This window comes from Maylandia zebra, linkage group LG18, assembly GCF_041146795.1.
Source record: "Maylandia zebra isolate NMK-2024a linkage group LG18, Mzebra_GT3a, whole genome shotgun sequence".
Lineage (NCBI taxonomy): Eukaryota > Metazoa > Chordata > Actinopteri > Cichliformes > Cichlidae > Maylandia > Maylandia zebra.
In genome coordinates, this window is record NC_135184.1 from 29,898,395 (window position 1) to 29,919,962 (window position 21,568).

At 37.7% G+C, this 21,568-nt stretch overlaps 2 protein-coding genes across 2 annotated transcripts; both read right to left on the reverse strand.

Moving 5' to 3' along the window:
* Window positions 1–216: 216 nt before the first annotated feature.
* lyn (LYN proto-oncogene, Src family tyrosine kinase) lies at window positions 217–14,974 on the reverse strand. Its single transcript, XM_004565316.5, has 13 exons — window positions 14,797–14,974; window positions 11,074–11,210; window positions 10,600–10,642; window positions 9,743–9,848; window positions 8,353–8,451; window positions 8,131–8,234; window positions 7,830–7,979; window positions 7,014–7,166; window positions 4,672–4,854; window positions 4,454–4,530; window positions 4,012–4,165; window positions 2,216–2,347; window positions 217–1,370 (listed from the first exon to the last, which is right to left on the reverse strand). The coding sequence occupies exons 2-13, from the start codon at window positions 11,203–11,205 to the stop codon at window positions 1,168–1,170; spliced, it is 1,536 nt and encodes a 511-aa protein (XP_004565373.1). The 5' UTR covers window positions 11,206–11,210; window positions 14,797–14,974; the 3' UTR covers window positions 217–1,167.
* Window positions 14,975–15,418: 444 nt separating this feature from the next.
* On the reverse strand, window positions 15,419–20,506 carry LOC143413584 (cAMP-dependent protein kinase inhibitor alpha-like). The gene is made up of 3 exons (XM_076876821.1): window positions 20,179–20,506; window positions 19,571–19,761; window positions 15,419–18,264 (listed from the first exon to the last, which is right to left on the reverse strand). The coding sequence occupies exons 2-3, from the start codon at window positions 19,731–19,733 to the stop codon at window positions 18,191–18,193; spliced, it is 237 nt and encodes a 78-aa protein (XP_076732936.1). The 5' UTR covers window positions 19,734–19,761; window positions 20,179–20,506; the 3' UTR covers window positions 15,419–18,190.
* Between the last annotated feature and the right edge of the window lie 1,062 nt (window positions 20,507–21,568).

Here is a 21,568-nt window from a genome sequence, read left to right on the forward strand (position 1 = left end):
TATCATCATCATTATTATCATCATTAGTAGTAGTAGTAATTCTCCTTCTTTTCATCTTTGTGTTACTTAAGGAAAGAAAAAAAAACTTATCGAGGTACAGTACTTACGTTTGACAAGCACATATAGAATTAATTAACTGAATTATAATTGAATACATTAATTATCTCTAATTTTATAAATTCATTAGAGTGTATAAATTTGTCACCAAGGAAACAATGCTACCTGCTGCATTTATTAAAGCTCTTTTCACATTTGTACAAAGGCATTCAATACAGCATAACAATTACTGCACTTTATTTTTTTTAAAAAGAAACATAAATCTCCTTTTAATAACAAAGCCTACTTGAAATGATGATGTGATGAAGAAAAAAACAAGCAAGAGCTAGAGCACTTCAATATGAAGTGGGGCATCAACAAGTCTCTGAAACAGTAAGCAACAAAAACAAGAAAACCGTTGTTTTAATTTAGTAAGAGCAGCTTGTGAAGAAGTAAGTTCTCATGCCAAAATAAAAATGCAGAGTAATCATAATCGTCATGTAAATCTTTTTGAAGAGAGTGGTATGGCTGAGTAAAAATGTGTATATTCATTTACCATTTCTTCTTGTAAAGTAATTAAAATTTATGAAAAATCAATGCTCAAAAACTCATAGAAACTCATCCCATCGCTTGTAAACCCAAAATATCACCACTTAAAATTTGCACTGCGTGCAAAGTGTGTTCTTAACCTACATATCATTGCTTCACAAATTCTTTGTATAATGCCTGCTGTTTGTTCAGTAACTCTCACAAACACCCTAATTATTGAAACACTTATTAACAAGACTCCAGTGTCAAAAGTACAAATAATATGATACAATTTTACTTCTGTAAAATTCCTCCAGATCACCGAGGCTTAACTGCACAAAACCTCATATTTACACACCCTGAAAATCTGCAGTAAATTATATTCTGGAACATGCAAACTATATTTTGTCCACTGTGAATATATCACACAGCTTACTGCAGAATGTATCATATATACATGAATATAAACATAGAAAATACAATCACATATCTCCAGTAGGTCCAAACATAAAGCTATTTACAAGCTGCTTGCATTATAAGATAAGATAAGATAACCTTTATTAGTTTATTATGTGCCAAAAGTCTCTCCAGTTTTGTTTCCATCTATGGCTGTTGCTGGTACTGTCCCTCTGTGGCGGTATAGAAGTCATCCAGGACACTCTGTAGGTAGTCAAATGTAGGCCTGTCTTCAGGTCTGTTCTTCCAACAGGACATCATGATATCGTACAGCTCAGTGGGACAGTTGTCGGGCCGAGGCATCCTGTAGCCGCGCTGTATTGAGGACATCACCTCTCCTTTAGTCATGCCTGCAGACACCAAATTAGTGTAAATACTGTTGGAAAGGCTTCCAATGAGAACCTTTTTGTACTCGCCGTCACATTCTCAACCCGAAGTAGAACACAAAAGTCACCAGCAGAGGGCAGTCTTTCTCAGCATAGCGCCTTACTGCTCAGTGAGGCTGGGTCATAAAAGTTATGGTTACAGTTAGCTGTGTCAGGGGAGAGGTTTATGAAGTTCAGACCAGTATAATACAATAAAAATATCAACACAAACACTTCACTCAGTCATGTAGAGACCTGAGTCTCGACAAACATATACCAGAGTCTCAATAAACATTGGCTTGTGATGCCTATGTGTTTACAGGGTTCAAAAAAGGGACTAAATTTAAATGATTTCCTGAATACATTTTATAAGTGCACAATGATTTAAATTAGCTTTCTTTTTTTTTTCTGAGTTTGCATTATTTTTAGTTATTTAAAGTGCTTTTTTTTACAAGTAGTATCAGCTTTTAGTTTAGCTTCAGTCATCTGTAATAACCATAAATGAATAAATATTACTTGTAAAACATACCTAATACAAACGGTTCTCCATCTGAACTCTGTATTGTTAGAATTTCCATCATATTATTGAACCCAATATTTTAATTTAATAGGTCAAGGCCCTTTAATCCATGACAATGCATTACATTTTATATAGTCATGATAAAAAGACATGGCAGGACATAATAAAAACTAACCTGGTTATCAGCAGGTCTTAAAGTTAGGTAAATTTAAGTGCAGAAGAACAGCAAAGCATGACACCATGTCATTATTTATTTACCAAAAACTAAAATGCACAAGCAGTTATCAACAGTGCTGCAGTTAATATTTACCTGGGTAAGGGATTTTCCCGTAGGTGATAATCTCATAGAGCAGGACTCCGAATGACCACATGTCAGATTTGATGGTGAAGGTGCCATAGTTAATAGCCTCTGGAGCAGTCCACTTGATGGGGAATTTGGCTCCTGTGGAATGCACACACAAACAGACACTGTGAAATTATAATTCTATTATTCCCTCACACAATCCCAAAGATCACCTGTTCTGTTTTTGTAAATGAGGTTTTAGATTCTATCTGTGTAGCTGGATTTATTTCAAAACGTCAATTGCAAATAGTTTCAGCATCCTGGGTCCAGACCAGTGATCACACGGGTTTCATAAGGTTTCATGAGTCACTTGAGAAATAGCATTCAGACACTTCCTCGTGCACTTTACTGCACAGTTACTTTAATTTGAAAAATATGAACTATGAATGATTTTTTTCCCCCCACAATTAAAAAGGCCAAAACAGGTTTTTGAAAAATTCCCACCATATAAGTTAAAAGTTAAGTAATGAAAGCGGTCATCGATGACATGGTGATAGAGTGGTTAGCATTGTTGCCTGATTCTCCTTTCATAAAAAAAGAACTCCACGTCCTCAGTGTTTCATTGATTACATTGCACAGACTCTTTTGGTAAATCCTTTCTTCATTATATTAGAAGGGATTCACCCAATACAATGCACACGACAAGCATCTGCCATCTTTCCACAAAAATTCTACTCCATTTCACTCTTGTGTTGGCTATAGTGAAATGGTCACCACCGTGCTAAATGGCAAACTGACATCCAAGTCTCAGGTTTCTGAACTCTGCAGGATGTTTCTTCAGAATGTCTGTTGTTTACCACACTTTTTGTTTTTGCTGCCTAAACACTTCACTCTGTTTCAGCTGACGACAGAATCTTTATCTCATCCTTTTGTAATTCTTGAAATGCACTGTATGAAAAAAGGCAGGGTGTGGGCTGTCTTTAAGTCACTCTGGCTTCTGTCTAGCTGCTCTGCCATACGGTTCCGCTTATCAAAACGATTTCTAAAGCTCAGCTGCAGAAGCAGCCCAGTTCTCGGTCACCTCCCTGACCACGCCTAAGACTGAGACTTTATTTCTGAAGTACACAATTTGAGCATGAACCCTGTTCATTCCAAATGTTTGAAATGTCACAATCACTAAATGGTCAGTGTTTTGGAAATGGTGGTTAACCCCACACATCAGTCTCCTAGCTCGGTTCCGGTCCTCCGCTGTCCTCCAGTTTGTGGCATGTTACAGGTGTGAAATCAAAACCATACTGCGTAGGTATAAACTTTATGAAAAGACAATTCAGTTTTCCAAAATTTGACTGAAAATAGTTCTAAAACTATGTTTAATTTTTGACATTTTATTTATTTATTTTTTCTAATCGAATGATGGGGAAATGTTGGCTGTACCAAAAGGACTCCCTGCTTCATTTTAACCTTGTGAGAGTGTGAAAGGAGGTAGTGTAGTTTGGGGGCATCAGAGGTATTGGTCACTGTGGTGTGATTTCAGTGAGACAAAAGTGGAGCGACTGGTACATGAAACCAAAAGTGTCTGATTCAACATAAATTTTTGCGGGTGCTTCCACTTCTCAAAAGGGGCTTTTTGTTTCACTATGTCACAAGCATCAAGCCAGGGTAGTGTCTCATTTGTGCTGGGAAAGCCCCCTTCCACAGAAAAAGTGGAGACGTGTTCAAATTCTCATACACACGCACACACATACACATAGACACAAACATACACGCACATACACATATATGCGCAAACACACATACCCATACATACACACATACACACTTACCCTCTCTGGCAGAGTACTCGTTATCCTCAATGATTCTCGCCAAGCCAAAATCTGCTATTTTACAAAGCAGGCTCTCAGACACCAGGACATTAGCCGCCCTGAGGTCTCTGTGAATATAATTCTTCTTCTCAATGTAGGCCATGCCCTCTGCTATCTGTAACAGAGCAAGAGGAAGGTGTGTAGTCTTAAGCATAAGAGTGAAAGGGAAAACAATCAAAACCTACATAAAACAGAAGAAATGTGAAAGAAAAATAATCACCCCCGTTACAAGCAATTACAAGCAAATAATAACAATCTGTTATTAGATTATGTGGATGGATGGACACTGCCAGTGTGATGCTGGGACAGAATAACCTCATGTTTGAAAGTGAAAGTATGCAGGGTTCACAGTAGTGAGACAAGTGAGCAGCGAGGTCACAAAGAAGCATATTGGTGTAATCACCTGTGCAGAGAAATCAATGAGCTTGGGCAGCTGCAGTCTGCATCCTGTGTCGCTCTTTAAAAAGTCTAGCAGGCTCCCTAAAGACGAGACAGAACAGAAAACAGCGTCAGTGCTTTGCATGTCTGCATCTATGCCTATACTGGAGTGTCGACTCTGTGATTAGGCCACAAAATTTCATAATAACCAGTTTAGTTTTTCTAAAGACTTTTGGCATTTACCGTTTGCCATGAATTCAGTGATGATGTAGATGGGTTCTGTCTTGGTGACAACAGCGTAGAGCCGCACCAGCCTGTCGTGCTGCAGAGTCTTCATCATGTTGGCTTCATCCAAAAAAGCTTCAACCGTCATGGTTCCCGGCTTCAGCGTCTTCACTGCCACTTTGGTTGTGTTGTTGTAGTATGCTGAGTGGAGAACGTGAAGAGTAAGCATGGGGAAAGAAGAACTTTAAAGCATGATATGCTCTGCTACATGGCTTTGGACTGTTTTCAATGTTTCCCTGTGGAAACAAATACGTTTCCACAAAAATTTTTGAGGAAACTGAAACAACTACACCAAACAAATGCAAATTAAAGGAAAGAACGGGAAGGAAAACACTGTGTTTACTGTTTAACGTTCAGTGACAGGTGAGAAAAATATGCCATGTTGTCAAAAGCTGACCACTGATGCATGACTGGACACATTTGTTTGCATGTTACAGTGTTTGTAAAGGTGGATTTTTGTTTCCATTTTAAGCTGGTTTCAGTTATGATGTAATGCAGCATATCTGTAAATGAATATTCCACAAAACTGCATAAAGGAAACAAGAATCCACGGAACAAATGTTGGAATCTGCTGCTACTCATAACACTCAGTGTCATTACGAAGTCAGGCATGACACCCTTTCCATCCGTTAAACACCCTGTTATTGGTAATTCAGGTAGGTGTGAATATTATCTGTCACCCAGATTGAAAGTTGCATAACTTTTATTCAGATCCTGACAGGTGCAGTAACATATCTGCTTTAGATAATGCAACTGCTGCGCAAATTCCATTGCATTCATTATTTATTCATGACTTGTTGGAAGAGCTATTCTAAAGATCCTTTGGGCCACCCTTGGGTCAGGTTGTGTTAGCTTTGTTCCCTTCGAGTTATAAGATCCTGACAAAAACCTCATTTTTGTGACTTTGGTTCAAGAACAAAGGAAAAGTTGTTGCCTTACATAATGATAATAATAATATGATTTATGGGTTGATTGAATGTCACATTGTAGCGTGGAAACTGCATACAGTACGTCAGTTTGAATGCAAAGATGTAAGGTGAGTTGTGGCCAGTTTGAACTTTTATTATAACTCCCTCTGTGTATAATTCACAGAGTTTTATTGTTTCAGAGTCAGTTATGGATGTACTGCCAACTGGTAAATTTAGTTTCTGTAATGGTAGCACTTGCTTGTTTGTTTGTTTTTTACATAATTTTGTTGTACATGTACAATGACAATAAAGTGCTATTCTATTCTATTCTATTCTATTCTATTATCCCAGACCTCAGTGCAAACCACAGTGAATACACCTCTATAAATTCATCACGTGTAGCTTTTTGAATCTAACTGTAAAGATGCTGTTAGTGATGTCAGACACAGTTGTCGTCCTTGAAGTTAAAATTATACCTCGAAGTATTGACGTAACTATCACATAATTTCCCACTAACAGAGACGGCACAAATGGCAACACACTTGTTCTCACATACTTCCCCTTATATTTAACGAAGTGAAAAAGCAGTTGTGTAAGTCAGAAGCCACAAAAAACAAAAAATCTTTGAAAAAAGCACTTAAAAGCCGTAAAACAAAGTCAGCTTCGGTTTGTTCATGAAACTGTGCAATAAAACCTTCTCTGCGGTAGCGCTTTTTACAAATGATACGCATCTATTTGTTTGTGATCATTCCTCTGAAACCTCACACGCAAATCACCCCGCGGACTCAAACATTTCCTCCACAGACGACAGCACTCATCGACACATCAATGAGATGGTCTGAGCAGAGGCAGACATGCAGGCAGTCGAGGTTTGGGGTTTTTTTTGCAACAGAGCACGGTCCTGTACCTCATGGACAACAAAAGTAGGAAGTCATTTTTGTTTTAATTAGAGGGAAATGGAACTTCCTTGTAACGCTCACTTCCCTGCGTCTGTGTTTACTGTAAATGATAGAAGGGAATTAGAAATCTTGTTCCTTCATAAAGGAGCTCATAAAAAGATATGCTCCCTTGTTACTTATCTGCTGTCTCCCAGTCTTTGATTTTCTCTTGTCAAGTGCCAAATCCATGTTAGCTGCCACTTACAGGCCGGCTGCCTTCTCGGAAATAACGCTGGGAATGTCATAGAATTCATGAGGTAATAATTAAAAGTGATAAAAGGCCACGTGCCCTACCTCTTGTGCTCTTTGTGAAACAATACTCTCGTGTATCTTAAAGGGACCTCGTTGTGGTCTTTATTTGAAGGGCTAGAGTGGTAAAAATCATTGTGCGTTCCCTTTCTTTGGCAATTTCTTCCCTTGTCAACTCTTGGACATAAAAGTCATTTCTACTCACCCATCCAGACTTCTCCAAACTGGCCTGCTCCAAGTTTCTTCACCATCTTAATAGAGTCTTTGGATATCTCCCAGGCATCCTTATCCCAAGGTTTCTGAGCTTTGGGTTTTGCACAAGGACGCTCAAGTTTACGGCACAGGCCATCCGGTTTGTCTGGAAGGCACACACACAGACAGTGCTCAGTCTTCCTAATCAATAACATAGCATGTGTAATCTTTTTGTAATGAGAAGATCAACATTGTTCTCTGATCAGCAAGTGTAGAGCAAAAGCTGGAAACCAACTAGCTTTGCTTTGCACAAACATAGGAAGCAGGTGGAGGGAGCAAAGCTGGCTCTTTTTTGTCACTTGTTTCACATTATTAGGCAAAAAGGAAGCACCCAGAGAAATCATACAGTCATTTACATACAAAGCATAATTCTACATAAGGCCACAGCTTGTATGTTTCTAAAACTTGTTTATGTGGACAAACAGAATATATGAGATTTATTAGAAGAGGTATGAGCACGCTACCCTGTGAAAAGGTTGTTAAGGAAGTTACTGTAAAAGTGGCTACAGTGTTGCTGTTTTTCCTCTACAGTATTCAGTATTTTAATAATAGATTATTTTTTATTTACAGTTTTTTTTTTTACATTTATAGCATTATTAGGTTGCTTAATTTACATTATTATTACTTTATTTTTATTTGCAGTAATAAATAGTCAGTACTGTAAATGGATTTGCAGTAGAAATTAATCTTTTATTTTCCCATATAAAATAATATTTCACAGATACAACGTTTTAGTGTGAAAACAGACTTTTGGCTGCACTGTACTCACTGTGATAGTGTTTAATCATGCTGCTAATATCCCGAAAGGAGATTTTAGGAGAGATGTAGCAGCCGCCATTATCCAGCATCCTGATCTTGTAATGTTTCACTGAGTCTGTTCCCTGGGCGTCCACATCTCTGATGGACAACGAGTAACTCCCTGTGGAAAAATCATGAAGAAAAAAAAAAGAGTGACTGGTGATTCATGATCATTCAAATCAAGCACACACAATGTCACAACTCCACGTGTCCAAAGTGGAGAATGCTGCTGAATGTATGTCGGTATCTCAGAGCTACCATGGTAGCCATACCTTTTGATGTTTCACTTTCTCTGATTAGATAAGCGCCTGGCTTGTTCGCCGGTGCCAGCAGCTGCCTCTCTGCATCCTTCCTTGTGATGTCCTTGAAAAACCAACTGCACGGAACAAAAAACATAATAAATATTTGGTAACATACATAATGTTGATGCTGAATGCAAAAATGAATAATGTAATCTGAATAACATGAAGTAATATTAGGAAACAAGTACATACTCCTCTGTCTCCATGGTGTCAGCTTGAGCCACATAGTTGGACGGGATGAATCCCTCTTTGTCGTTTACCAGAGACTTCGCTTTCCACCACTCACCATGTCTGTCAGTTCATAAATATACATATACATTTTAGAACAATCATTTGCATTGACAGAGATGTTCTGAAAAGGTCTTGAAAGATGATTTTTTAAAATTAAATTCCATCGTTTAACTTAGTGTAATTCCTATATTCAGAGAAATATTATTTCTGAACTGAAATGCTATTTTGTCTCATGGGCAAGTAATTTAGCCTAAAATACATTCACACATTGCAGAAATCTTTTATAAAACGTATATGATATTTTTATAACAAAAATTTTGCATTAACTGTTTAGTTTACAGTCATTTTCATACATCCTCAGCCTCATTTTCAGAGGCTCAAAAGTTACTGGACATCACAGAGGAAGAAGACATAATATCTGAAATTGATTTACCAAGTTAAACTTTTATATTTTGTCACTGTAATTTCAACTATGAAGCCAAAAGAGATGTCTTTGCAAGTGAAGGAGACCATCATTAGTCTGAAAAAACATAATAAGCCTATCCGAGAGATGGCACAAAACTTTAGCAATGGCTAAATCCTAAATTAAGCGCATGCTGAAAAGATTGTTCCCATGGTTGAGAAAAATAGCTTCACAACCAAGTCAAGAAGAACACGCAGTGAGGATATTTGTATAACTGCCATAGTCTGCAATTGAGAAATGGCTTTCTAAATGAAAATATAGAGGGTTCAGAACACTCAGGGAGTGTCACTGGTGGGATAGATTAAGCTTGCCACAAAAGCTAAACAAAATTTGGACAGATGAAACAAAATATAGAGAAGGAAGGAACCAGGCCATGATTAAAAAGAATAAAAAGAAATTTGGGGATTTTTTGCTTTGAATTTTTTGAGTTGGGAAGTGAAGAGAGAAGCCATCTGACGGACTGGGGGAGAGGACAGGGAGACAGGGGGCCTGAAAGCTGAAGGCTTTTAAATATTCTAAGAACCACAATAAAGTGCTTTACTGGGATGATGTGGTACGACGAGGTCTTTAACATAAGACAGGACCTGATCGTCCAGCACTTTCAATGTGAGGAGAAGAATTTTAGATCGGCATTAAACAGAGAGCCAATGAAGAGAAGCCAATATGGGAGAAATACGCTCTCACTTTCTAGCCCCTGATTAAAAATCCAGACTACAAAGAATTTTTATTCAAATAGTAAAAAATAATCTTTATATGTAAAAGGGTGTCAGTTTGTCTATCTAAAACTGGGGGGCTATATATAACAGTGGAAGTGATTCTTGCCATTTGTAGAAATGATGACACATTTTCTGAGAATGAATCAGTGTACCATAAATACCAGACACTCACTCTTCTAGAATTTTCATCTTTTCTCCCTTCTTGAATCCTAAGTCATCGGGATGTACAGCTTCATATGGGAAAAGGGCAACCACTATTTTACCCACCCCCTTTTGTTCTGAAATAAAAAAGAGAAAATTGTCATCATTTAACACATGCAAATAGGCTCATAGATCAATACAAAGGTTGTTCTATTTTTAAACTATGTAAAGACACGGGGGACAACATGTACAGAAACGTCAGACAGAAGCAATTATAGGGCATGCACCTAGCTTATCAGTTTACTCAACCTACTTATAAGTAGCTGTAGTCTCAATCAGTAATGACTAATGATAATTTTATGTTTAAATTGCAACTTCGTTGGATGTACTTAAACGCCTTTGTGTACATTGCTAAGATAAAAGAGTTTTAATATAATGCGGAAAATTACATGGTCAAATGTAGTGACTAGCCTTCCTATAAGGATCTCTTTTCTAAATAAAAACTATCATAACTAAGATTACTTTCTATTTTAACCTATACTCATATATTTGACTGGTTTATTTATTCTAAAGTTTAGCTTTAGAATAATTTTCTTAGTGAATTTGCTAAATTAGTAAATAAACCTTGAATCAGTCAAAATTTGCCGGTGAAATCTCAAAATGAGTCAAAGTTAAAAAACTAACAAAAGAAGATGAAGATTTTGTCTTTCATGACTATGAGGACTTCTGGGGCCTAACTGTTTCACTATACATACTTTGAGGTGAGTGAATTCCCTATTACCTTAGAAGCTACCACATACAGGTGTTACCAGAAGTACGGTATAGTAGTACGAAACAATGAACAGACAGCAGATAAATAAACAAAAAACAAGGAAGAAAGGGTCGTACCCTCCATTTTTTGGAACACCTGACCCGGTAACAGTGAGTTATTCTGCAAAAGGAAACAATATTAAAGTTACACAGTGTCATTCTATCATCATTACTTCCATTATTTTAAGGCAGACATTATTTACATAGAGATTTTTGCACAGACTTTTGTCATTTCCTTGTAATAGATGTCATCTTTTGCAAATGGGAAATTCTATTAGGCAGGAAACATTGAGCAACTTTTTTCAAAAACAAAAAGAAAGGTCATATCTTTGATGCAATATGTAAAGAAAACTGAATCATTCTGTTCTTCATACAATACAATAATGACGAAAAAACCAAATGACGATTATAAGTCAATTTTTGATTGAATGAAAACAATAGCATGCTTTCCATTTATGATTTGACTTTTTGTTATCTAACGATTTTGTTGCTGTTAACACTCAACCACACTTGAGATTTGAGTGTAAGGTCCACCCAAGTCTTACTACTTACCGTGTTGACTTTTGGATTAAAGGTGGGGTCTCTAACATAGCGTGACTGTTCAGAATGGACAGCATGTTGGCCCATTTTTTGGTCCACACCTCCGCTCAGACCTTGATTTAGCGTGGATTTCATGCAGCCCATTCTGTCTGCACGAGGAAGTGAGAAAAAGAAAGATTGAAAAAAGCTGTTACAAATATACCATTTACACCTGCTGAAAAAACACAATGCGTATAAAGTGTGGCAGCAGACACCTGTGACTCTTCAGTTCTTACATGTGAAAATAAAGATCCAAACTGGTGTCATGTTTCCAGTGTTACTTATAAGTTCAACATAAAGGGGAAGATAACAAGAAGTGAGAATAATAAGTTGTTTCACAAAAACAAACTGCTGCACATGTGCAAATGTAACTGTAATAACTCCACGGCAGACCTGTCCTCGGTTCCATGCTTTTCAGCATCTTTATTATCACCGTTGCTGTCCTTGCACGTGGCTGCAGCTTTGCAGTTCGCAGTCAAACACACTAACACCAACCACATCAGGACCTATAAGTGAATGTGGCGTGATTGCTCATGCTGTCCAGCTGCCTCCCTCGCAGCCGCACCACACCACTGACTGTACTGACTTTTATACTGCACTCTGATTTACATCTTATGGGAATGTCACAGGAAAGGTGCAGCACCACTTAGCACCAGATATATAAAAATAATGATGTCGACCTCTAACTGGATTGTTAACATAATAGGGGTGCAAAGGCATTGCTGAGTAATACTCTTTCAATCATACATCAAAAGGTGTAAACAAAAAACCCAACTTTTATCATATTTATATGGGGAAGTATGTCCAGTACGATGGGTGTTTTTTTCCACCATTTTGCTCAAAACACAGACTGTTCTGTCTACAATGCGTTTTAATTTCTTGCTCTGTTTTTAGGGATGTTTCAGTGACCAAGTAAGCTGCTGCTGTCTTTGCCACTTTCAGGAAAAGAGCTTTCAGTAAAAACGAGAAGCAGAACAGGGAGGATTTGATGATGCAGTGTAGCCAAAATAGACTTGAATGAGACATTCTGCTACTTCTGCCTCTATATCCATAGCATTAGCGTCTTACAAGACCTGATGAGGTTTTACATGCACAGGTTGTGGACTGAGCACACGCTTTGTATCATTTATATCAGACCTGGGTGGGTTTAAAATACATATAAGTCCAAAATGCATATCTTCATTTGTGAGCTTTGAATGCCACCTTCAAGCTTCTGGCAGAGCCATTATTCACCATTAAAGCTTATGCTAAGCTAGACTAATGACTTGCTGGATTCAGCTATATATTTAACAAGATTACAACTGGTAACAGTCTTTTAATCTAACTTTCAGCAACACCATGGTAACCAATGTTTCCAGTAGTCTAAATGTCATTAGCCATGGCACTTCTTACACAAACTCTAATATTTCAGGTGAAAAATTCTACGTTTGTTGAGTTGAGTAACTTTGAGTTACTGCTGTAACTCAACGAAAATTCAATAAAAATGTGAATGTCTCAAAGTAGTTCTTTAGAAAAAAATATGTCACAATGTCACTGCTGCTTCCCTGTATTCTGACATGGCTGCAATTTATCCAATGGTGGTTTCTGTTCAGGGAAATCAAACATGTATTGCTGCAGTTTGCTGCATTGTTTTTTCTTCTTTTGACTTTTGTGTGGGTAGCTAACCAGCATGAAGCCCACCGCCACCAATGTGCACTTGCTTTCTACATGCGCACATACTGACCACATGCCCACAAAGATGACAAAGTCGCAAAGAAAAAACAACATCTTTTTAACTGGTGATGTTGGTTTTTATGAGAGAGAGGTGTTATAAGTTTTAAAATGTATAAAAGTCAAAAACATTAAAAGTATGTATCTCCTATATTGTAGTTTTAAGGACAAACAAAGTGATATTTGTACCTTGAGTTTAACAATTAAAATATTTTACAAAGGTAATGTGTGAACATAAAAAGGATTTTTATATATGAGTAACTGTCTAAATTAAAACTAAACTTCCTATGAGCGTGAGAAACACCACCTTTAAAACCATTTATACTTAGATTGTCAAGCAATATGGCTTAAAAGCACAAACATATAAAGCACTAAAATTAAACCAGGTCAAATCAACTTTGAGTGCTTCCCTACAGGGAAAAAAAGGGGGAAAAAAGAACAAAACATGTTGCTGTAGAGCAGAAGTGCACGTTGGTTTTTAACATCTGTTATTCAAAGTACAACGGAAAAATAAATAAATAAAAAGCTTCTGTCCTTCTCCAGGAAACTAAAGTGCACAGCTGAACTGCAGAGAAAAGGGGAACATGTTCAACTAGTCCTGTAGGTCAGCAAATAGCCTTTTAAAATTTTTAAAAAGCTAGAACAGAAGTTCTAAGGAGATGAGATATTCTTTGATGAATTGTGTTAGGGAAGTCAGAAAATAAAACAGGACAAAACAAGAAAGAAAACCCCCACAAAAAATGAATTAGCGTGGGTTGTTTTGTTTTTTTTTGTTTGTTTTTTGTTTTTTTAGTGCTAGCTAACATGCTCTTCATACTGGCGCTAACATGTTGATTTTGCTAATGCTAATGTACGTATGCTAATTGGAGAAAGCACTGCTTAGGCTGGCAGAAATATTATTAGGTTATTATATTGAGGCATATTAGGTTTTCGACCAAGCCAAACAGCTTAAATGAAATTTTGACTTGATAACATTATTATCAGTAATAGTAAGGTAGTACATTTTAGGGAAGAAAATATGACAAATCCCAACAATAGGGTTCATCTGGAAATATTTGATCTGATACCAAAGTTTTTCTTTACCAACACCAAAACCTTGCATTCTGCATGCTAAAAGCATTTACTTCTGTTGCTTCTAGGCTGCCGGTGATAGCAAAGCACAGCTATCCTACCATATAACGTTAAAAATAGTTAATATCTTATATTCATGTGGAAAGACTGAGTGCTGAATAAAGTTGCTGGACCTAGCTGGCCTGAATTGAGTTGTTTGAGTAGGGGGGGGGGGGGGACACACCATTAACGTAATGCAAATACAAAGCAAGCACACCTGAAAACCAGCCTACAACACATTTGTGAACTGAGATGTCAGGGAGTAAATGTAAAGAAAATGGTAAAACCATATTTTTCTTGGTAGAAAAAGGTCAGTGAATGCATTAGCCAGCGGTTTGGCAGGTTTGCACAGGCTTGTTTTGCACTTTGTTGGTTCAGTGCCTCTGTTATATTTTTAACTTGTCAGCAAACAGCCGGAAACTAGGGGTCTGAAAGGCTTAAGGGCACACACGCATGATATATTGGACTATGACACACACACACACAGACACACACTTCCTCCTTTTGCAATAGACTGAGGAAAAGTCTGGATACGTCAATAAATGCAGTGAATTTTAATGTTTAATCCGTCGCTATACCATACATGAAACCATAGGAATAAAACTTTTATAATAGAAAATAAAGCACTGATTTTAAACATGTTGCACTGTAGAGAATTTTCCTTAAACTAATTATACTTAATGTGAGTTATGATTGTGCTTAATGAATAAAGCGTCCACAAAAACACAGAACAAAAAAAAATCAATTTAATAAAACTTCTTACATTTACTTTTTTCCTACTAATAAAAAAAAGTTACATACACTTTTACCTCTCCTAATGCGTCTGTGTAAACCAAGCATGCGTCTGCCTGATGTCACTTGGACATTACAGCTTACCTGTCTCAGTCTGTATCCTTGGTTAAGAAAACGGTTAATCCAAAATGTAGAGCCGTTTCACTCCTCAGCTACGTCCTCTCTGTGCTTGACATGGAAGTGGGTGACACATGCAGTGCGTTGGTGTTGAGGTGGTTTGACAAGTGGGTCAGCTGGCCGACCTGGACTGTTATACCAATGAGTGAATGAGGAACTGGTTGGGGATTTTTCTTTCTTAGTGAAACTTCCTGGTACAATTGTCTAATGATTATTTGCATAATCAGCACTGCACACACATACACACACACACACACACACAGAGTGAAAGAGACTGAAAGACACAGCAGACAGATGGCCTTTCAGCGCTACACGTATGGAAATACTATACGTTTAACCTGAAGTGGGGGAGAATTTTCCAGTGTGTCATAGAATCCCTTTAATTTAATCTAATCCTCTTAAAAAATATTTTTAAAAATTCCTCTCATGTCCTTTTTAGAAAAAACAATAATTAAATAAGTCATTCTATACACATATATATATATACATTAGTTGTTCACAGTTGAAGTCTAATGCACGTTTCATAAATTCTCCCACAGTGCTACCTGCTGGTCAAACCGCAGGCGTACAGCAGCACAGAAGACTTGCATTTTCCCTCTTGTCCAGTTTATTTCACTTTGTTTGACACGGAGAGTAGAAAATACGGTTATGCACATTCAGACAAACATCTACAAATTTCACAGAATCATGCACCTGCCAAAATCCACCATGCTGAACAGCTGCATTTACACAGTCTAATTTGAAACCAGAGTGAGCCCCGAAACAGTTACATGGCAGTTTACAATCTAAACACCTGATTGAGTGAGGATTACAAAATAAACATTTATAGCTACATTATCTTCAGTATGATTGACTTACTGTCAAGCTGGAGGATTACAGGAAGGTTATAGTTCGCAAAAATGGTGAAGAAAATGACAACACAGAGTTTTGTGCATGCGTGGTGGTCTGTACAGATGATAACATCAGCTAGCTATTACACACAGTAGCAGGAACATAGCTCAGGCTCAGTGTCAGAAAACAAACAAACAAACAATGTTATAAATCCTGGAAGCTCCGCGGTGTATTGCATATCTACATTTAAGGAACAGTTTGACATTTTGGGCAATGCACTTTCTTAGTGAACTGATGACAGATGACAAGATCAATCTCTTAACAATGTAGCTGGAGCCTGCAGATAATTAGCTTAGCTGTCAAGTATAAAGAGTGTTTATTATGCTAATTTGCAGCTCACTGGTACACTAGAGTAGTGTTGCAAGATTTATGATTTTTAGAATCCTTAATTATCTCATAGAGTTGGTTACGCACTCCCTGGAGGTCACGTCACCTCTCATCCCCCTGCACGCTAAAAAGTGAAGGTAATGTGGGGCCAGTGTATTATAATGTGAAGCCAACAGCTCTGATCCAAGCAACATTATGTGACAAAACAGCTCATCAATGCCATATATGATATTACATTATACTATTTTAACATGATTCAAATGCAACAGGTTTTTATCAGTGACCTGTGTGCATATCTGACAGTTAGCAAAATGTAAGATTTGGGTGAATTTTTTTTATGCTAATCTTTTAATTGTAACCTGTAAGGACGTTTCTGTTATCTAATTCATTTGTTTACTTCATATTAGTCAATATGTCCATCTGCAGGCCACCTCAGCGCTAACCATAGACCAGACAACATCACCCATATGTGTCTGAATTCCTACTTTAAGCATTTCTGTCATCACTGTCTTGGTCTTTTGAAACTGGAGGTTAAGAGAGAGGATTGGATGTCAGTGTGAAAGCAAACACTCAGTGGTTAACGAGTTATTAGTCAATGAGTAGATCCTAATAATCCTTCCGAGACTTAAAATGACCATAATTTACAAAACTGACTCAGTGTTTTATCTGGTATGACCTGATATGAGGGGCTGAGCCCATAAACACAGCAGGAAAGTTTTTAGAGGCCATGTCTGGGGGTCATTTTCCACTAAAGACCTCAATAGGACTAGAAATCATCTTGGAACAGGGGTATGTCATAACTTCGTGTCGGTGTTGTTCCTGCATCATCTGGGATCAACATTGCAACTGACCAGTCATGTTCTTGTGATGTCATAGCTTTACAATGTCAAGAAAAAAACAACTTTTGGATCAAATGGTAAAAATTTCAAGTGCTTTACTTATTATTTAATACCATATATTAAATAATATATATATAATATATTAAATAATTATAATAATAACTGTATTATCAAGTTAGGTTTGCTGTTAGCCAAATGACTCGTGGTTTACTAGTGACAGTTTTTAAACAGCATTCACTAGCTTCTTAGCAAGTGCTAACTGAATGCTCAGTTGCTATGTTAATTCTGGACCAACAATATTATTATGATGTACATAAAACACAGCACAGAGACATCAGATTGAGATCTTGCAACCACATCTATTGCCCCCTGGTGGCTATTAAGACAAACTCTAGCTACATGCATTATATAGCACATAGACATTTTATCATTTCATTAGCAAGAAAGTGAAGAAATGCATTTACAAAAATGTCAAACCATTCCTCAAAGGTCGTGATAATGAAATTGTTAAAAAAAACCAAAAAACCCTTTTGTAAGTATAAACATTTTTTTTTAAACATGTATATCATCAATCTTTAATCACTGAGCGACTGACATTTAAACTGACTGAAAGTGCAATATTAAGTAATATTGGTGTCAACAGACCACAAGGCTACTGCTCTGTTGCATCCTGCTGCTTTCTACAGTACAGAACAGTGAACACACTCTTCAGCATATAAACAAGAAGTCAAACCGCAGCATTGTCCTCTCAGGTTTACTTCAGCCCAATCCATTTTCCTCTGCAATATTATCAACTTAGCGTTAGCATAAAGCCATTAACTGGCAGTACAATCTATCAGCACCACTACTTCTACAGACATGCTACTCCCACTGTGAGCCATTACTTCAGCACATTACTTCAGCACATGGTCTTACAAATTGCTTCAACTACTATAAAACTCACAAAGGAGCCACGTCTATTTTCTTCCTGTATTTCAGTCCCCCAACCTATATTGTTTAGTAACTAAGACTGAAAATAAAATTAGCTTTACAAGAGCTACAAATTGGCCTCTCTGCTTACCCCCGATTCTGAAAAGCACCCTGCAATCAATCTGTTATTCTAGTGCACAGCAGAGCCACACTGGGTGTTCACATTACAGCACTTCTCGAGTTGAATTTGGAAGACTGTGCCCTGCTTGAAGGCATATCAGCAGTGACGGTACTACCCTCCAGCCACCAGCCCACTTTGGACAAACAGGTTCATCATGGTGGGAGCCTCACTCCATCCTGCAAATCTCTGTCTGCGGGCTGGAGTGTGCTGCAGGTTAGCTGTTCCTCTGCTCCGCCTCCCTCTGAGCCGAAGAGGAGGAGCTCTGGCTGTCCTCAGTGTCGTCTCCATCTACAAAAAAAAGAAAGCAGGTTAGAACACCACATTAAAAACTTTCTGGATGCTATCAGCTGTGTAATTATTGCTTTAAAAAAAAAAAGAAAAAAAAAAAAGAGTAAAATACACCATAACATCCACTGTTTGCAATAACTTATCTCTTCTGCTAGATGTGTTCTTCAACTGGAACAACCACTTCATTTGTCCTCGCCCTCTTTATATAACCAAAAGATAATTACTTCTCCTGGTGGTAGGAAGTATAGCAGGGCTCATTTCTACCTTTGTTTGGGTTAGTTAAAGTACAAAAATAATGATTTTAAAGTTTTTAGTGTAGGTCGGTGCAAGGAGCACCCTCCAGAGCTGAAAAATGAAGCCAACAAGGGAGTGGCAAAAACTGCAGTTCCTCCAGGTGGCACTAGATGAGGTTGACTCTAAAAGTGAGTACACTCAAAGATGGCTTTGATCTCCATGTGTAGTTTTCCCATATTTTATAACTCATCCACCTGCATAACTGAGGCAGCTGCAGCTGATCGCTGCCTGCTAGGACACGTCCACTGCTCTGAGTCCTTAGACTGGACCTCCTCACTGTGTGTGTTGTTGTATCCTTTTGGAGCATTTATCTGATCACTATTATGGTTTGCTATTTGGTACAGACCACCTCAGAAGTTTGGCTCTCATTTTCACAGTGAAGACTAAGCATTACCTTTTCAGATCCTCTGGACTTCCTCGGGATGGTGCATGGCTTTAGATGTGTTAAGGCAGCATTACTTTTCAGCTTTCCGTTGAAATTGAAAGGTGTTAAATTTGTTATAGTTTGTATAAGTTCTTAAGATGTTCTGTAACTTCTATTTTCCTTACTTTTTTTTAACCATGTCCTCATATGTATGTTCTCCTTGTATATATAGATATATGCCTATTTATCTATTGCCTATTTAAAAACTTTTTTGGATACAGAGACTAAAGTGAACCAGAGTCAAATTCCTTGTTTATGTGCACAAACTAGGCCAAATAAAAATTATTCTGATAACCATCTTAAACTCCTGCGTAGATGGTAGATGGCTTCTCCTCCCTGAACCTGATTCTGCCAGGTCTCTTCCTGTTTAAAAGAACTTCTTTCTTCTCACTGTCGCCAAGTGTTTGCTCACAGAGGATTGTTTGATTACAGTAGTAGTACAGTAGCATCTTTACCTTGTTATAAATTGGCCCTATATAAATAAAACAGAGTGGAATTTATATACAGGATTTTGTGCGACCAGACAGTTAAATTCTGATTCCTATCCCAGGGGTGGTACACCCCAAACAAATCAGTGTAGCGTATTACCTCCTCCTCCTGCGTTGATGTGCAGCTGGGACAGAGACAGGGTGAGGGGCATCTCTCTTCCCTCAGGGTCGGTGGGACTCTGCAGGATGTCATGCAGGGCGTTCCTCCGGCCCGTCCTGCCAGAAGCGATGAAGTCTGCGTATGTGGCCTCAACATCAGACATCGCTCACGCATTGTTCACACAGCAACACCTACAAGAAGAGCAGCTGTACATTTACTCTCAGTGGTTCACCTACACACACCACAGTGTGTACTTTTGCAACTCATTGTGTAATGCAGGGTTGCTTGAAAGGTCTTGTGATATTATGATAGTGCTACTTTACAAACGACACGAAAAGAGGCAATAAGGATACCATGTGTTGTTTTAATAAGTCAATTCAACCATTAAATATCTGTACCTGCGCAGGGAGGCACGTGTGTCAGTGTTCTCTGTCTTAAGCCTGAACAATCTTGTGTCATTCATTTGCACAGCTATTCGGTCCTTTGGTAATCCGGCCATAAAGCAGGCCTTCAAGTCCTCAAGTCAAGAACCAGGTGAAGTCCGTCTACCACAAAAACACGTGACAGGATTTCGTTCCGTTTAAGTCCGGTTCTCAGTATTTCCTTACCTTCAGTGATGACGTATCTGTTGGAAGAACTCGGCGCTACATTGTGTAGGGAGGGAGGGACTTCACTCAAAGCAGCACAACGGGCCCGACATCATATCAAACGACCAAACAGAACAAACAACACAAAACCAAAGGAATAAACTACAAGTATATGTGGCCAAAAAACCACCGAAGCCAAGCAACGAGACTTCGGTACCAACACAGTGAGATTACGCTACATAGCGCGATGTGCCCGGGCTTGAAATCACCGAATATCAATCACACCAGCAGGACGGTTTGAAAAGTCCTTAATCTATTCTCCATGGCCGCCGCATCTTCCTCCTTCGCGACCAATGAGCAGACGGCAATCCGTATCTGATCGCTCATTGGACAGCGGGCACAAAAGGATGAGAGGAGAGAGCTCTGAGCAGCACCGATGCTTATGATGTGTTTCACGTTACCTCGTAAAAATGACAACCAAAACACTAAACTCAAATATATCCATTATTTAACATAGAAAATAAATACACTATAATGTAGGTTCATTCGAAATTTATTCAGTGTTAGTTCTTTAGAAAATTTTTTATTGTTATTTAAATTATTATTTTATTTTTTATTCTTAATAAAAAAAAAAGAAGAATAACATTTATGAAATGACTTTCGTTTATCATGCAACATTGAATGCCTCAAGCTTTTTGTTGTGAAAGGCTTTTACATATCCGAGATAAAAATGACAATATTTTCTGAGACTTTATGGACAAAAAAAAAAAGAAGATTAATTGATTCATGGAAATAATTAATTATTTATTGAAAAAAAAGTTAGCTGCAGTCCAATTTTTTGTTTTTTATTAAGGTAAATGGCCTATATTATTTATCAAATATTTCCAGACATAAAGCACTCTTTTTTTTTCATTTTAAACAGTGAAGACTAGAAAGAAAATATACTGAAAATATACACTCACTTGCCACTTTATTAGTTACACCTGTCCAACTTCTTGTTAATGTAAATATCTATCGCATGTAGACATGTGAACGTGGACAAGAAAACCTGCTGAATTTCAATCTGAGCATCAAAATGGGGAAGAAAGCTGATTTAAATGACACGTGTTGTGGGTTTAATCTAGTTTGCAATCCCTGTCCTCAAAACACATACAGACAAAACTAAATAAGATCTACAATCTGCAAAATAAATACTGCATAGGGCAGCACAGGGGACAAACAGTATAGTGAAGTAGCATAAAACAAGATACAGAGATTATTCATGACTGCATGACAGATTCCTCTTTCAAGAAGTTTAATTTTAAAAAAGGATCCCAGTCAGGGTCCTGTATCAGGCCAATTCCCTAAATAGAAAATGCTATCTGTCCAAATGAGGATTTGTATAATGCAATCTTGCAGTTTCCATTAGGTG

Excerpts from the sequence above, each read along its gene's own strand:
- lyn (XM_004565316.5), bottom strand. The coding sequence starts at position 11,205 with ATGGGCTGCATGAAATCCACGCTAAATCAAGGTCTGAGCGGAGGTGTG. Across the intron at positions 8,235-8,352 it reads GACACCATGGAGACAGAGGA|TTGGTTTTTCAAGGACATCA; the intron begins GTATGTACTTGT and ends TGTTCCGTGCAG. Across the intron at positions 4,166-4,453 it reads TCATTGATTTCTCTGCACAG|ATAGCAGAGGGCATGGCCTA; the intron begins GTGATTACACCA and ends GCTCTGTTACAG.
- LOC143413584 (XM_076876821.1), bottom strand. The coding sequence starts at position 19,733 with ATGTCTGATGTTGAGGCCACATACGCAGACTTCATCGCTTCTGGCAGG. Across the intron at positions 18,265-19,570 it reads CATCAACGCAGGAGGAGGAG|ATGGAGACGACACTGAGGAC; the intron begins GTAATACGCTAC and ends TTTTTTTTGTAG.